Here is an 18,002-nt window from a genome sequence, read left to right as displayed (position 1 = left end):
GTGACCTAAATTCCAGTGCTTAGTGGATTTCCAACCTGGGCTGGGGTATATAGCTAAACCCTGTATAATGAAAGAAAGGGTTGGGAGAAAGGTGGACAGAAAGAAAGGAGGAAGAGAGGGAAGGAGGGAGGGGGAAGAAAAGAAAGAAGAAACCCAGTTTTACAGTAGATAAAGGAGGTGCTGAAGAGGTGGCTCAGTGGCTGCTCTCCCAACTGACCTGAGTTGACTTCAGTAATACCTCAATAAATCTAAGGCAAACATGCATAAATCCTCATGAAAACACAAGCTTTAAATGTTCCATTGGAATCTCATGAGCTCAAAACCCACCAGGAAATTCACGTGTCTGCTGATTTGTTTTCCCATAGAAACTAAATCTATGGTTTAAAAAAAAAAAATCAGTGGCTCTAATTCTGCATACTGCACTTTGAGACTTTTTTAAAGACAAGGTCTCACTCTGCAGATGTGGTTGACCTAAACTCATTATGCAGACCAGGCTGGTCTTACACTCATAGAGATCCACCTGCAACTCTCTCTCCAGTGCTGGGATTATGGGGGGAGAGGTGTGAGTCTCACCTGGTATTTTAAGACTTCTAGATGCCTTCAATCTTTGTTTTCCATTTCCCTTGCTTGCTGTAAATTTAGACTTCTTAGACCCACCAAGTCCCCTATTGTTTCGTTTTGTTTTTGTTTTTTGTTTTATTTGTTTGGGTTTTTGTTTGTTTGTTTTGTTTTGTTTTTTGTTTTTTAGTTTTTCGAGACAGGCTCTCTCTGTGTAACCTTGGCTGTCCTGGACTCCCTTTGTAGACCAGGCTGGCCTCGAATTCACAGAGATCCACCTGCCTCTGCTGGGATTAAAGGTGTGCACCACCACTCCAGGCTCCAAGTCCCCTATAGTATAGTGAGGAAAACAGCTGGCTTTCCCAGCTGTGAGCAACACAAAAGAAGCCTCCTCTCCTCCCTTACAGTTAAGTAAGAGCAGGACGTAATATCCTCAAGAACCCTGAGAGTAGTTTTTCGTTGTGTTTTGTTTCATGTTTTCGCTAACGAAGAAGTCCTCCAAAACACCAGGACTTCAGAGATTGTTATTTGGGCTCAACAGCGGCTACTAGAAGCCCTCCTGCCGTGACAGTAATGCTGAAACACATTTCTGCTTTCTGATGGGCATAACTCGTATCGAACCAGGAAAGCCCATGGCCACAACACTCTCTCACTGGCAGAGAGCAAAAGTTGCGATGAGTTTTTAAATACCTTCTGGCATTTAAACCCTTCCTTCTGGTGCAGGACGCTGTCACACTAAGTCACTGTGCTCTGGTATAGATCGAGCCACAGGAAACCTCTGTTCCCCTCTGCCTGCTCCCGCCCCTCACCCCTCGCCGCCCCCCCCCCCGCCGTCCTTTGCCCCACCCCACCCCACCCCACCCCCTCCTCATTAGAGATCAGTTTCTATTTCCTAGTCAGGACAAGCCCAGTTTTGGTCTTTTGGGTTAGGGAGGGCCAGGAAGAACTTCAGAAACTGCACCCACTTCCTCTCAGGGGCTTGCCTTTGATCCGCCAGCCACCACCTCACCTCAATCCTAGGACCTGAGGAGCTACTACCAAATGCCCCCATCTCTCCTCCCTTCCGCTCTCCTTTCTGCTTTCCGAACTACCCCGTGTTAAAGGGAAACAGAGTCTAGAGACCTGCTTCTTTGGACTGCCTTATTTAACTATTGTTAACCGAGTTATCAGTTGTCATGGAAACTGAGCTCTGCGCGCCCCCCTGGACCAGTGAGCACCAAGCCAGGCTTAGAGGCGGCTCTGGTGATAGACTCGACACTGCCCCCTCGCCCCCTGGATAGGACCTCAGTTGGCCTCCTTCCTCAGAACGCCAAGTACCAGATTGAGCTATTTGCTCTCCGGTGAAGCAGGCAGATCTTACAAGGTTGGCTTTGGGGAAGTTTGGGATTCCCCGTCCCAAGCCCTCCAGCTGCCCAAGCCTCTGGGCTCCCAGCGCTCCCCAGCCGGCGGTCCTTAAAAGTTGTCGCCTGGGGATAATGAGCGAAAAGCAAACTCTGGAATTTCAGGCGCCACACCTCCCACAACCTCGCCGAGAGACCTGATGACTCCGGCTTTGAGAAAAATCGTGCAAAGGACTATAGGGGACCCGTTACCCGCTGGCATCTGTCCCCCGCAGCGCGCCTGCCTCCCGGTGTAAGAGATGAAGTGTCCGGGTCCACAGTGGAGACTTTTACCCTGCAAACTCTTGTCTTTATATCAGCTGAGCGCAGTGACGATGCACGGGGTGGGTGGGGCACTATTTTCTACAAGTAGTCCTGTTCACGTGGACCAGGAAACCGCAGTGCTGCCAACAACCTTCGTTAACTTTGAGAAGAAAGAATAGGACGTTCCCCCCTTATCATTATTTTTCATTTTAATGGGGAGGTTATAGTTCTGGGGTCACTCAGGGAAGGAAACCTGCTGTAATCTCATGTCCCCCCAAACCTCTCCGAACCTATCTGGCCCTTCTCGGGACAGTCCAGACTCCACTGGCCCAGAATCCTTTTCCTCGGTTTCTGCTGGAATTGTCACATTAAGGACTTCAGCTCACCAAGTGACCGCGATCTTCAGGGCATCGGGAAGAACGCGAGGCAGAAAAAGAAAGCTCTCCTCTGCCTCCACTTCCACACACGTTCGAGACTGTGGATTCCCCCTGCTTTCTTCTGCCTGCACCTTCCAGACGCCGCTTCCTACAGGACAGGTTGCTACATGGGGCTGAGGCAGGATCGGGAGCAGGGTATGCTGGAACTGGAGGCGGGAGGGGGGAGGGAGCCAGATAAGGCTACCTGAGGGCTGACTCCAGCCTAGATCGCCGGACCCTGTGATACTTGGAACTAAGTTTGCTCCGGTTCTAGTTACCTTGTTTTTGTTTTGTTTTGTTGGTCTTTTTGTTATTTTGTCTTCCCTCCCACCTCTACCAGCCCCAGAGCTGAGGACCGAACCCAGGGCCTTGAGCTTGCTAGGCAAGTGTTCTACCACTGTGCTAAGTCCCCAACCCCTAAATTTGTTCTCAGGCTCTGCTTAATATTGTGACAAGTACGTATTTCTCTTCTTATAACCGAGGCGCCGACAGCCCCAGAACCCCTAAAGCCGGGGAAACAAATCCCTCTCTCCTCTCTTCCTGTCCCCAACAGACTAAAGAAGCACCCTAAAAAAAAACAGAAGGGGGCGGGTGTTAAAGCCATTGATAATCCCGCGGTTAGTTAGGGACTCAGCTGCCAGCACTCCCTTCTCCTGCAGTCTGCATAACACAGCTGGAGGCTGCAATCAGTAAGTCTTGCTCCATGAAAAGCTCAAGAGAAAGTGATGTTGGAAATCTGTGGCTTTGTGGCTGAAGAGATTTGAGGTGGGAGGGGGAACGGGCCGGGGATAGGATGACCACACCCATGAAAGCAGCTAGGAGCATAGAGCCTAGACAGCCCCTTTATATTTTCTTTTTGAAACCCAAATAGCTGGTATAAAATATTCCCTTTTAAGCAAAAACACATTTCTCACTCTCCTTGTGTGTGTTCATGTGTGTGCAGGTACACACGTGTCTACAGATATGCATTACAATCCGAGGGCCAGAGGGCATCTCATCTGTCATTCTGTAAACAGCATCTGTCTTGTGTTTTGAGACTGGGGTTGGAGGTTGGGGAGGTGGGAGGTGGGAGGTGGCAGATTGGGGGATGGAGGGAATGGACTGGGGGGGGGGGGTAGTCTTTCAGTGGCCTGGAACTCACCAAGTAGGCTAAGATAGCTGCTGGGCAAGTCGCGGGGAGCTGCTTGTGTGCCTCCCAGGCACTGGAATCACAAGAACATGACTTTCAAGAATGAAACTCAGATCTGAGCTACCTCTCTAGGCCTCTTTATCTTTCCTGACAGCAAGTTAATAGTCAATTTTTTCATAAATGCTCCTTACAATGTTTGCCATTTGACAAAGTAGAAAAAAACCTTATCAAGGCCAGGCAGTGGTGGCGCACACCTTTAGTCCTAACACTTGGGAGGCAGAGGCAGTCAGATCTCTGTGAGTTTGAGGCCAGCCTGGACTACAGAGCAAGTTCCAAGACAGCCAGAGCTGTTACCCAGAGAAACCCTGTCTCAAAAACCAAAGCCAAAACCAAACCAAACCAAACAAACAAACAGAATCGTATCAAAACAAGTTCAGTGGGAGGAGGAGTTTGACATTTTATCAGCACATGTTTAAATAAACAGTGCATAGCATGGTTAATGGAGGGAGAACCAGTCCTGCTTTTCTGGCGCTCAGGACACCTACACTAAGGTCCAAGAGTGTCCTGACCTGTTTCCTATCCCAGTGGGTAGATGGATGTCTTATTAAGGAAGCTTAGTCCTGTCCAACTCTTGATTTCCTGTTAAGTGAACAGGAAAACAGAAGTGGCTTGGAACATTCATTTGGCACTTTCCCTCAGATTATGATCACCTTGACAGGAGCAAAACTATTGTAGAGAGTGCCCGCCCTTTGGGTTGTCAGACCATTGAGACAGTGGACCCTGAGGATTGGAAATTGCCTGGGGATCTCACGCTGGAAAAAAATAAAAAAGAGAGAGAGAGAAAGAGAGAGAAAGAAAGGCTTCCAGGAAGAGATTCCACACAGTTCTGACAACTTGTCTGACCATCTTGCAGGACAGACTGGAGGGAACGCAAGATGGCTACACCTTGACCAGGGGTACATACTTATGCACACACTTTGCCTCTGGTTAACCCTGAGCTTCATGCCGGTGCCTAGGGGAGGACTTGTGGGTCACTGAACCCCTTTACTTATTCCTTTTCCCAGTGGAGCCACACTGCTCACTTGCTCTCTCTCTCTCTCTCTCTCTCTCTCTCTCTCTCTCTCTCTCTCTCTGTGTGTGTGTGTGTGTGTGTGTGTCTGTCTCTGTTTCGCCTCCTCCTCCTCCTCCTCTTCCTCCTCCTCACTATTACTTGTTTCCATAATTGTTGTATTAAGGTCAGGCTACTAATGTACATTTACACTATGGAATACTACTCAGCCATGAAAAACAAGGAAATCCTGAAATTTGTGGGCAAATGGATGGAACAAATGATCATAGGGAGTGAGCTAACCCAGAAGCAGAAAGACTCACATGGTATATACTGACTTATAATTGGACACTAGCCCAAGAGGCATGTCCCATGAAAGTCTTCACTTATCAGGAGATTGGGATAGTTGTGAGGACATCCTATTGGGATTCCAGGTGAGAGAAGTATGGGAGGATGGGGAAATAGAAGGATCCAGAGGGTGCTAGAAACCTACAAGAAGAACATCAGGATGGGCAGATCTGGGCCCTGGGGTTCGCTGAAACTACTGCACCAACCAAGGACAATACATGCAGTAAACATTGAACCCCTACCCAGATCTAGCCAATGGACAGGACATTATCCACAGTTGAGTGGAGAGTGGGCACTGACTCAGATGTAAACTCTGGTGCCCCATATTTGACCACTTCCCCATGGTGGGGAGGCCTGGTGGCACTCAGAGAAAGAATAAGCAGGCTACCAAGATGAGACTTGATAGCCTATGACCATATAGTGGGGAAGAGGTCCCCCTTGGTCACAGACATAGGGGAGGGGAATAGGGTGAAAGCTGGAGGGAGGGAAGGAGAGAGGAACGGGAGGATACAAGTGATAGGATAACAATTTAGATGTAATCTGAATAAATTAATTTTTTTTAATGTAAAAAAAAAAAAAGGACAGGCTGCTGAGTTCAGCTTATTGGGGTGCCAGGGCTCAGGCTTTGCCCCCAAATCTCCATCTTACTCCCAAGAACTGGAAAGCACCGTAGTGTTTCCTGGCAGAGAATTAATGCAATAGATGATGTGATTCAACTGGCCTTAAAATAGGGAGAGGTCACTGCAGCCAAAGATTAGGCAAGGAGAGAGCCAAAATTGAAGATTTCCTCTTGGAGCTCTGGGAGCCCCCTCTGCAGAGGAGGAGAAACAAGTGTAGGGGCCTGTGGGATTGTGGACGCCACAAGAACATGGACTGGCCTGCATGCTTCAACTAAGCAGGGCTCATAAGGGCTCAGAGACTGAAGTGGCAATCACTGAGCCTGCAAGGGTCTGGGCTAGGTCCTCTGCATACATTGCTGTGGTTGTTTAGCCGGATGTTTTTGTGAGACTCCTCACTCTGTGTGCGTGCGTGCGTGCGTGCATATATAGGTGGGGTCTCTGACTCTTCCCTCGGCTCTTGGGACCCTTTTCCTCCTTCTTGGTTGCCTGGCCAGCCCTGATAGGAGGCTTAGTGCGTATCTTATTGTACTTTGTTGTGTCTTTTTTTTTTTTTTTTTAAGATTTATTTATTTGCATTTGTACAGTAAGTATTCTGTCCACATGTACACCTGCAGGCCAGAAGAGGGCATCAGATCACATCATAGATGGTTGTGAGCCACAATGTGGTTGCTGGGAATTGAACTCATGACCTCTGGAAGAAGTGCCAGTGCTCTTAACCGCTGAGCCATCTCTCCAGCCCTTGTTGTGTCATGTTTAGTGGACAGTCCTGGGAGGCCTGCTCTGTTCTAAAGGGAAATGGAGGAGGAGTGGATCTGGGGGAGAAGGGAAGTGGGGAAGGCGGGAGGGTACTGGGAGGAGTGGGGGAGGTGCTGAGAGGAACGGAGCCAGGGAAAACTGTGGTCAGGTTGCTTTGAAAACAAACACAAGTTAAAAAATAATGTTAATAAATAAAATAAAAGTGAAATAAGTCATCCTGGCTGCAAGGATGCTCTCAGTTTGAGGGCGGCAACACAGCGCTGGGATGGGAGCAAGGCCTCCCAGGCAGCTGCTATCCTTGGAAACGGAAAGTGGCCTACCATGGCTCTTAACCAGAAAAGCAGTTTGAGGCCAGCAAGATGGCTCAGCAGGCAAAGGGGTTTGCTGTCAAGCCTGACACCTCAGTTCAATACCCAGGATGTATATAGTGGGAGGAGAGAACCAACTCCTACAAGTTGCCCTCTGACCTTCTTTTACGCACCATGCACATGCGTAGACACACACATGGACATACGTATATACACACACATATGCATGTGAGCAAATAAATGCAAAACCATTGTAATGAAAGCTTTTTACAACTTTTTTTTTTTTTTTTTTTTTTTTTTTTTTTTTTTTTTTTTAGACAAGGTTTCTCTGTGTAGCCTTGGCTGTCCTGGAACTTGTTCTGTAGTCCAGGCTGGTCTCAAACTCATGGAGACCCACCAGCCTCTGCCTCCCAAGTGCTAGGATTAAAGGCGTGCGCCGCCACCACCCAGTCTTATTTTTTTATATATATATAAATAAGAAAAAAAAATGCTTCAAGCTAGGACTAAAGTATCCATGTTATGACTTTTTCAGTAAGAAAAAAAAAAAAAATCAGACCCTGTTTTCTTGGAGTGTCCTGCAAGTCTAAGCTACCTAGTCTTTGGGCTGAGTTAGTATTGAAGTTTAAAGTTGGAGACCTTTTGAAAATTCATGCTAAATTTTAAGAACAAGTGCTTGGGAAGTTGAAGAAATGGCTCAGCAGTTAAGAGCATGTCCTGCTCTTCCAGAGGATCTGGGTTCGATTCCCAGCACCCACATTGATGGTTCACAACTCTCTGTAGCTCCATTTTCAGGAGATCTGACATCCACTTCTGAGAGCACGGCCGTGTGCATGGTTCACAGATACACATGGAGGCAAACACTCATACACATAAAATAAAAAATAAGACATATATGTATAACATTTATAACTAAGGTGGTTGTTCTTGTAACCTATCAAACAGAAAGAAATCACTCAGCATGAAGTATATATTTTAAAAAAGAAATTCATAGCTGGGCAGTGGTGGCACAGTCTTTAATCCCAGCACTTGGGATTCAGAGGCAGATGGATCTCTGAGTTCGAGGCCAGTCTGGGCTACACAGAGAAACCCTGATTTGGGAAGGAAAAAAACAAGATCATAAAGCCAAAGCACAGTAGCTTAGCTAGGTACGATTGGATTAAGGGAGACTGCAGTTTTACTATAACCTAGAGGAGAAAACGCCTCCAAGAGATCCGGGGTCTGAGTCAGCATCAGGCGGAGTCGGAGACAGCAGGCGCCAAGAGTCAGCTCGGGAATGGATTGCCCCTCGCTTGCCCGTCCAGTCTCTTTCTGCACACATGTTTTCTTTCTCTCTGCAGTTGTTAAACAAAACAAAAGGGAGGCCCAAAACAGCTGGAGAAACTTTCGATTTCTCGATAACAAGGAAATTAGCTGCTTAACCACCACACTTCCTGTGTGTGCTGCAGCCACTGCCTACCAAGAAGCTACCTGGCTGGCACTGTGCTCAGAGGGCCTTAAGGACAGTGACAGCCTCTTCTGCATACACTGTAGTGATGGTGTTTTTCAAAATCCACAAGCTACACAACCCAGAGTGAATCCTGACACAGAGCACGGACTCTGAAAGATTGTGCTGTGCCAGTGCAGGCTCATCGGCCGTAACAGATGTGCCACGGGCAGCAGACATCCTTGTGTGAGGGCAAAAGGTATGGGGGGGACCCTGGCATTCTAGCCCATTTTTCCTTGAATATCAAACTGCTCCAGTGGGCTGTAGGGGGAGCTCGGCAGTCAAGGGCATCCTGTTCTTTTAGAGGTCAGTCCTCACCACTGAGATGGGTGAGAAGGTACCTGTCACTTCAAGCAGGGGGCGGGGTCTTCTCAGCCCCTACATTCACGTGTACTGCCACATACACATAATCTTAAAAAAAAAAAAAAAAAAAAAAAAAAAAAAAAAACTCAGGCTGGAGAGATGGCTCAGTAGTTAAGAGCACAGGCTGTTCTTCCAAAGGTCCTGAGTTCAATTCCCAGAAGCTACATGGTGGCTCACAACCATCTATAATGAGATCTGGCGCCCTCTTCTGACTTGCAGGTGTACATGCAAACAAAATGCTGTATACGTAATAAATAAATCTTTAAAAAAAAAAAAACAAGCTCCAGATGACATTTATTCATTTTAAAATAAAGGGCATGGGCCCTTTATTCTATTTCTAAAACACCCGCAATTTAAGAACAGGATCCCCCACTGACTCATATGGACCTTAAAAATACTAACTAGGGCCGGACGTGGTGGCGCACACCTTTAATCCCAGCACTCGGGAGGCAGAGGCAGGTGGATCGCTGTGAGTTCGAGGCCAACTTGGTCTACAAAGTGAGTCCAGGACGGCCAAGGCTACACAGAGAAACCATGTCTCGAAAAACAAAAAACAAAAAAAAAAAAAAAAAAAAAAACAAAAAAAAACCTCAGCCAATTAAACAAACAAACAAACCAAAAACCAAAAAAAACTAACTAAAGACAACCATGCCAGAGCACTGCGATGCAACTCGCAGCTCCACCAACTTGAAGATGCTCTGTGGTTGAGCACTGCGCCATCATGGTTGGCTCTTGATCTTCAGTCCACATAACACACCCAGGATTACTCTTGGCTAAGTAAAGTAAGCTTCCTTTTTGAGTAGTATGTGCACACACACACACACACACACACACACACACCATACCCATACACAAATTCTTTTTTGCTAATGTTTCTTTTTAGCATATATGTTTTGCTTATATGTATGTGCATGCCTCTGATTCCCCAGAGTTGGAATTACAGACACTTATGATTTGCCCATGGGCGCTGGGCATTGAACCCTGATCCTCTGGAAGAACAGGCAGTGTTCTTAACCACTGGGCCACCGCTGTAGGCCACGAACAATCACTGGTTTCTGTTTTAATTTGAAGCGGGGTGCGTATATGGGGTGGCTGTGCATTTGTCCTGAGCATGCGTGTGGAAGTCAAAGAATCACTTCCAGTGTCATTTCTCCTCCAGTGCCAGCCAGCCTGATTTTGCCTGTTTATTTCTAGATTTCTAAAACATTCATGTGCAACTGTGTGCTCCCACATGAGTTTAAGTGGATTACATGAATGAATGCTGCTACCCAAGGAGCCCAGAGGGGATCATATACCCCGGTGTGGAAATTTCTTGCAGTTTCCACCATGTGGATGCTGGGATCAGGACCTAGGTCTTCTTCAAGACAAGTAAGAACTCGTAACTGCTGAGCCAACTTTCTAGCTCCTGCCTTGGTTTTTCATTACAGGTGCTCTCACTGAGATGTAGGGCTCAACAATCCAGCTTAGCCGGCTGCACAGCAAATCCCAGGGACCCATTTGTTTCCACCCGACCGTACTATCACAAGCACTTACCACCATGCCCAGATTTTTAAATGGACCATAGTGACCATCTTCAGGTCCTCAATGGAGTCATCGCCCAGGCCCCACCCATATCATTTCTTAACTGCCTCTCATCCAGATAATGAGAGGCAGCAAAAATCAGATTAAGAAACTCACTTTCCCCAGCAAGTGCGAGGGCTTTCCCCTGCCTCTTCCTGGACCGCTGGCAGAAAGCTCACACTAAGGAATGTGATCTCTCCAACTCCCAAAGATGAGATTTGTCCAACCAGCCTCACGAGGTAGGAAACGGGTTAGACCTGTGAGCTATGTCCGAGAAAGGTTTCTTGTAAGTAGCTTACTGTGTACCCACTCACCCCACCCCTAAGTGTGGAAAAGAATGAGGAGAGTCTGGGCAGAGGGCCAGCATGTCACTTATGGCTAATTAACGTATATTTTCAAAAAGGCCACCGCCCGGTGTTGATTGTCATTCTGTCAGAATAAAAGTGTCTAGTCAGCAGTTTCCTACTGGGAAACAAGCCCATGTGTGAGTTAGCAGAGCGCAGAAAAGAGCTGAGAAGCTCTGATTCCTATGTTTGTGCCCATTCTCTGAGAGTGCATTAAGATTTTACCCACATCCTGACAGTACAACATTTTCCAATAATCAATCAATCAATCAATCAATATCTCCCTTCCCCCCACCTCCTCTGTCTCTCTCTCTCTCTCTCTCTCTCTCTTTCTTTCTCTCTCTCTCTCTCTCTCTCTCTCTCTCTCTCTCTCTGCCCCCCATCTGATATCCCAGGGATATTAGACATTTATATCTACTGTACCAAAATAATTTAATTATTGTATCGAGGGCCAAAAACTCGAATGTCACTTTCTAGCCAATGCTGATGTCAAGTGTTTTTGTTTGTTTTAGTCATGGCCTCGATATGTAGAGTGGCCTCAAACTCATGAGGCTCCTGCCTCTGCTTCTTGTGTGCTGGTAATCCAGATGTGGCACCACATCTGGCTTCAGAGCTGTTGACCCTTCATTAAGTGTGGGTAGAACTGAGGCATACTAAAGTTATGATGTCCTGCAACTATCTGTGTAGCCCAGGCTGGCCTTGAACTCAGAGATCCAGCTGCCTCTGCCCCTGAGTGCTGGATTAAAGACATGAACCGCTATCACCCAGCCATTTATTTTGTTGCTACATCATAACTGTAATTTTGTTACTGCTATAAATCATAAGGCAGATAGACTTCATTTTAATTCTGTGTTTATGGGTGGTTTGATTATGTGTAAATCTGTACACTACATCTGTGCAGTGTCCAAGGAGGCATCCGATCTGCTGGGGCCGGAGTTACAGGCAGTTGTGAACCATCATGTGAGTGCTGGGAATTGAAACCTAGGTCCTCTGGAAGAGCATCCCAGTGCTCTTAACCACTGAGCCATCTTTCTGACCCTGAAATAGCATTCTTAATCATCCTAGGAAGTTCATATTAAGAGACAAATGAGTGTACCACTCTTCTGTGGCTAAGTATAATACACAGAATATATGGTTGGTTTTTTTGGTTATGTTTTGTGTGTGGGGGTGGGTGAGTTTTTTTGCCCAAAGTACACTTTTGTGTGGTGAGACACATTTCTTGCTAACCCTAATCAGTCTGTGTCTGTGGGTATCTGCTAAGCCACTGGTCCTTTTTCTTCTCTTCCAGAATGAACCATAACAACTACATAAGTCCAGAGCTGTTAGTGTCTGCTTTTTCTAGCATGAGCAGAGAGCTTACCACAAAATGAGGTCAACTCAGAGGAACGCAGAGATCAGATGTGGAACTAAGAGGAAGAAAAACACTCCTACACAGACTAATGCCAGTAATGACATTGAACTCAGCTGGGTCTAGCAATGTCAGACCTTTCCCTGGGAGACTAACATTAATATTCATTAATGTTTATTTATCTTTTGCTTAGAGGACTTTGAGTTGATCTTATTGGTAGTCATCATATCTGTCTTGCACGAAAGACTTTCTGAGACAAACCGTGTCCCACTGTGACCATAAACTGTGCTATCGTTGCAGCTGGGTGACAGGAGTGGGCATGGGGCTTGGACAGGGCCCATGCAGTTGGGACACATGGTTTCAATGTACGGGAAGGAGGTCATGACAATGAGCAGAGAGCAGCATCCAAACTGGATGACAGCGTGGATCTTTATGGTCTCACACCTGTTAGCTCCCACCTTGGCACTACACAGGTTTTTTTAAATACAAAACAAAACAAAGAGATCAGCCTACAGCCTGTTATCTTCAGAACAGAGACAGACAGAATCATCCTCCTTGTTTTCTGATCGCACAGAGAAGTTACCCTAGGAATTTCTGGGATATGACAAATTTAGGGAGATGGGAGTAAGGCACCCAGAGAAACATTCAAACTTTCCCAGGACCAAGGAGAAGATTCACAACTCAGGGAACAACCAAGTCTTTCCTTTGTACCGAACTTTCATTCCACTTCTGTGATCCTTAGCTGAACTGACCCTTTAGGAGGATCCGGCTCACAGATCCCAGATCAGGACCAACCCCAGCATCCCTGTGGACCACGCTTTATGACACTGGCTTGATGAAGCCATAATCCATGCACTTGATAAGACATTCCCGGGCTGTCTGGACCACAGCTGCCCTCTTCTCATCCGGCTCCTGCTTGCCCACCACAGTCAGGATCTCCAGCAGCTCGCTCTCCACCAGCTTCCTGGCCAGCTCTGCATCTGCTGAAAGCAGGTTGTAGGCAATGACCAGGCCCCGGTGTTGCACTGACAACTGGTCATGTAGACAAAGCCGCTGCAGGATCTCCAGCCACTGGGTTGTCTGCAGAGTGGAAATGGGTAAGGGATGATTTGGGGGATCAGTGAGGATGCTGAGAGAAGACATGACAACAAGAGAAACAAAAAAGTATCGGCCACGCCCACAGCTAAATAACTTGATTATAACGACATATCTGTAAACAGTAATAGACTAAAATAGACTAACATCCCCATCCGTCTGTCCATCTATCCATCCATCCATCCATCCATCCATCCATCCATTCATTCTGCTTGTGTTTGTGTGTGTGGTGTGCACATATATATGCATGTTCACATGTATGCAGATACACACGCATGCAGGTGCACATGCACATGTCTGTGTGTACATTCAGAGGCCTGAAATTGATGTCAGGTGTTTTCTTCAATCATACTCCACTTTTCTTTTGGTTTTTGTTGTTGTTGTTGTTGTTTGTTTGTTTGAGACAAGGTCTCTCTGTGTTAGCCTTGGCTGCCCTGGACTCACTTTGTAGACCAGGCTGGCCTCATATCTCACAGATATCTGCATGCCTCTGCCTCCTGAGTGCTGGGATTAAAGACGTGCACCACCACGCCTGGCTCACATTCCACTTTTCTTTGGAGAGGTAGCATCTCTCAGCTGAACCCGGAGCTCACTGATTGGCTGCATTAGCTGGCCAGTTTGCCCCTGGGGATGCTGGGATCTCAAGCATCCACAATGCCTGCCTGCCTTTTACACGGTTGTTAGGGATCCAAAACTCTGGTCCTCACACGTGCACAACAACTAGTTTGTCCACTGAGCTGTCTCCCCAGCCCCCACCCATTTATCTTTTTAAGCATCTTGAAAAACAGAAAGACAAGTCCACTGAGCATCTCAGCAGAATGAAGATACAGAACGCTAAGGAAGGAGATGCCTCGAGCGGGGCACACAGACAACGCTTGCTTCTGTAAAACCAGGTGCCTTTTGAGATCAGCGCTCCAGGCACACAGGCATGCTCTCCAGCCTTGGCTTCAACTGGACTAAACAACGCAAGAATCCAAAGCGAATCCTGTCCTCATTCCTTCTCCATCCGCCAGCCACAACAGTTGACTGTTATATATGAGTGCCCCGCCTCCCTCATCACCCTGGGAGACAGGGAGGAAGCTGACGGCACATCCAGGAGCTGATTCCTGGCATTGGACAGGCACGCATGAGGTAGCAGAGCAGAAGAAACATCTTCTGTATGAGTTTGGATTCAAAGAGAGCAGTCCTCGGGCCCCATTCAGCACTTGCCATCTGCATGGCCTCACCTAAGTCATGCGCATGGCCTCATCTGTTGCTGCTCTTCCTCAGGTGACAGTTCTGAATCTGTTTCCCCAGTGGAAAAATTAGGAGATAGGAGTCCTCTAGTTTCCAAGGTGATTGGAAATATCAAATTATGTGTATATATATATATATATATATATATATATATATATATATATATATATATATATATTGTCCTATACACATCCCCTTAGGACAGCGTCCCACCTAGGAGAAGTGCAAAGGGTCACCAAAGTGTCCTGGTTGACCACATGTCCATTGGACCCCTAATTACTCCAGGAAAAGCAACTCTAGAACAATGGTTCCTAAGTGTGGTCCCCAGGCCAGCAGTCCCCTCCCAGGCCCCAATCTATTGAATCAAAATACCAAGGGAAACTGTTCTATCTCCACGGGTGATGCTTAAAAGCATTATAGTTTTGAAGAGCTTGCCACAGCAAAAGAGACTGAAGTCCAAAGTCTACACAAGAGGAGCAGTTCCCAGCAGAGGCCTCCAATGGCAGGACAGAAAGCCTCCATGGAACTCAGAGACTACACACACACACACACACACACACACACACACACACACACCCTTCAGTTGACCATGTAAAGGAGCCAGCCTCTACTCTAGATGCTTGAACTGAGCTGACCTCTTCACTCTAATGGAGATGAACGCCCTTGAGCTAGCCTGTGTGGGGAGTCAACAAAATATTCACCCTTGAGACTGACAGCATTATTCCCATTACAGCTGCTGAGGTGGCCACAGCCTTACCATGACAGCCAATCATCTTGTCCGTGGCAGGAAACCTATGGCCTGCTTGCCAAATCACCACCAGCTTCCTGCAGTGTCCCAACCCCTCCCACACTTCACTGGGGAGCTCGTGAGCCCCTCAGCAATAATGTGTATCAGGTTGTAACTATACTTCAGGAGAACTTATGTGCACCCAAAAGGCACCGGGACACACTGTGGTCAGAGGGTTTTAGCTAATGTACTCAGGAAGTCCAAACAGTGGTAGTAAAGGCCAACAGGCACAGTCCTCCTTCACTTTAGGTGTTGGGGACCAACTCCCAGCTGGGGCAGTGTGGTCCGAGGGTTGGGAGATTCTACCTTACCCAGCTCTCCCCTGTCCCCAGCCTGCTCTTACCACCTGTGTCATCTTGAGGCACAGTTTCTTGTGTGCTGCAGTCAGCATGGCCAGGGCTCCAGCGGCTGCGTTTTGCAGCTTGTCGTCATCTTCCCCACAGAGCAGCACCACCAGCTTAAGGCGGTCATTCCCATCGGCCAGGAACCTCTCCTGAACCTGGTACAGGCAGGTGTAGCACTTGGTGAGACATGCCCCACACCTGCACCTCCCAGCGAGGGAGAGAGGATCTCTGGCCTCTGACCCAGGATCTCTGAGAGATTTGCTTTGAGCTGTTCCTGCATAAAGCGTTTTCCTCATTGCCTGAGAGAAAGGGTTACACATCCCCACAGCCAAAGGGCTAAAGAGAAAGGGGGTGCTTCCCACCTCCCCTATATTGTGTGGTCTGCCCGTTCTGTTTGCATCTCTACACTAGGAAAAGATGTGACTTCTCTTTGGGGAATACAGACTGCTCCCATGACAGCTCGGGGGAGCTTTGGGGCGTGCTGTGCAATGGGTTTGCTGTCCCTGGGAACAAGGACAATTAGGATGTTCCCATTCGGTTGGGTGCAAATATCCAAAATGTAAATCTCTGAAAGAGGATAGCAGCCACAGATACCCAGGTAAGGCCCTCCATCTGCATCTCCCTGGGTCTAGAGCAGTAGCCATCAGAGCGGAGGGTATGAAGGAAGAGGTCAGTATGGTCCTCTCTTGTGGGCCCAGCTGTCACTGGAAGTAGCTGCCCCCACCAAGGACTGCAGCCCCCCCCCCTTGTCTTACACTTCAATGTGGCCACGATCCACTCATCAGTGATTGAATGGAAGAGTGGAAGCAGAGTTGAGCTCTGTCACTGGCAGGCCACCTTGGGTAAGTGGCACAGATTTGCCTTCTACGGTCATTCCTACTCCCTGCCAAATAGAGAGCACTCCAGGGAGGCATTTCTTGGTGCCCCAGAAGGCTTGAATTCCAAGTCACTGTTTAGACAAGCCACCAACTCAATGGCCTCTGACATGATCAGAAGTGAACTTCTGTCCCTTTAAGACCACTGTGTAATTTGATTCTGTTGTTGCAGCAGCAGGTACTTCCCCCTAGGGAGGAGTCTGTCACATTGCCCTCTTTGTACCCCACCACCATCCCTGACTCCTTGGATGCACCTCTTTTCCTCCCATACAAACTGCCAGGTACCAGCTCAGCCTTAGGCTAACCCTCTAGTGGACTCTGGTAACTCAGTCCCTGCTGCCTTACTCTAGCAAGCTTTCATAAATTGGGTTTTCCTCCATGTGCTGGTTAGAATAGGAATGGCCACAGATGACTCAGCTGTTAAGAGCACTGACTGCTTTTCCATAGGTCTTGAGTTCAATTCCCAGCAACCACATGGTGACTCACAACCATCTATACTGTAATCTGGTGCTCTCCTCTGGCCTGCATGGGTACAAGCAGGCAGAGCACTGCATGCAGAATAAAGAAGTAAATCTTTAAAAAAAAAAAAAAAAGTGGTGGAACTGTTTGGGAAGGATTAGGAGGTGTGGCTTTGTGGAAGAGGCATGTCACTGGGGGTAGCTTTAGGTTGCAAAGACCTGTGATTCTAGTGCTCTCCCTTTGTGGATCAAGTTGTGGCTTCTCAGCTGTTCCCTTGGTCGGCCATCATGGACTCTTAATGCTCCGAAACTGTGCGCCAAATCAAACACTTTCTTTTATAAGCTGCCGTGGCACTGGTGTTTTATCACAACAATAGAAAAGTTAGAAAACCCCTCTGCTTAGAGGAGAGGGTCTAGGAGTTGATTTAGGTATAGACATGAAGAATCTCAGGCCCACACTGTCATTGCATGAGGGAGGGCTCACATTCCAGAAGTGTCTCAGATCTGGTCCTGTCCCATCTCTGATGTACCATGCAAGCACAGTGATGCTTGGTCACCATGAAAAGAAGATAGTCATTAGAGAGTCATAATTTGTCTGGTTTCTTTACTATGAAGCCTTATGGTATGCCCCAAAATTGGTGCTCTTTATATATCCTATGATTATCCCGTGGTCAGTAAAGCTATGATGCATTGCAGGTTCCATGGCCCTGGTGACATTCAAAGAGAGGTGTTCTAAAGTGATCCAGAACTGTACCTTAGCATGTCTTTACTGTCCTGTGGCTCGTTAGTGACTACAAATGGTCTAGCCTCTCTTGACCTCCAAGAGCCCTGATCTGCCAGCTTGCCTTGGCATGACATTATTTAGGCTTCATTAACTCAGGGAAATGGTTCCTTCCGTCTCACCCAGACTAAGACTCAGCCTGGTATGTTATGCTATGAAAATGTTGCCTTAGGGCTCTTCCCACCGGGGAAATGGGGGCCACAGTCTACATGTGAACTGGGGGCTCCTGGGTTCTCTCACCAAAATGCTGCATTGTTGTACCATCTCAGAGCCCCAGCCTCATCTCAAGCCCAGCATCCCTATCTTGGTCACCCCATCCCTCCAGAGCCCCAGCCTTACTTCCTTATTGATCGCCATGTTACACATGCATTCGGTGGCTGCCTGCCGCAGCTGGTCATGATTTTCAAACATGTAGTTCTCAATGTCTGGCAAGGCCTTCTCCTTGAAGATCTTCTGTCTGGAGTAGAGGGGAAGGGTGAGGAAGAAAGGGCCTTGAGTCCCC

General features: G+C 47.5%; 1 protein-coding gene across 1 annotated transcript in view; it reads right to left on the bottom strand.

Annotated features, from left to right (window-relative positions):
• Positions 1-12,414: 12,414 nt before the first annotated feature.
• Unc45b (unc-45 myosin chaperone B) overlaps positions 12,415-18,002 on the bottom strand; it is a 29,553-nt gene continuing 23,965 nt past the window's right edge. The window contains exons 17-19 of the mRNA XM_051158135.1: positions 17,840-17,957; positions 15,386-15,541; positions 12,415-13,004 (exon numbers count right to left, since the gene is read on the bottom strand). Of these exons, the coding sequence (XP_051014092.1) occupies positions 12,744-13,004; positions 15,386-15,541; positions 17,840-17,957 (535 nt within the window). The 3' untranslated portion in view covers positions 12,415-12,743. The remainder of the gene's footprint in view (positions 13,005-15,385; positions 15,542-17,839; positions 17,958-18,002) is intronic.

Source organism: Acomys russatus, chromosome 16 (genome assembly GCF_903995435.1).
Source record: "Acomys russatus chromosome 16, mAcoRus1.1, whole genome shotgun sequence".
Classification (NCBI taxonomy): domain Eukaryota; kingdom Metazoa; phylum Chordata; class Mammalia; order Rodentia; family Muridae; genus Acomys; species Acomys russatus.
Note: the sequence above shows the minus strand (reverse complement) of the source record. Positions and strands in the feature narration are given on the sequence as shown.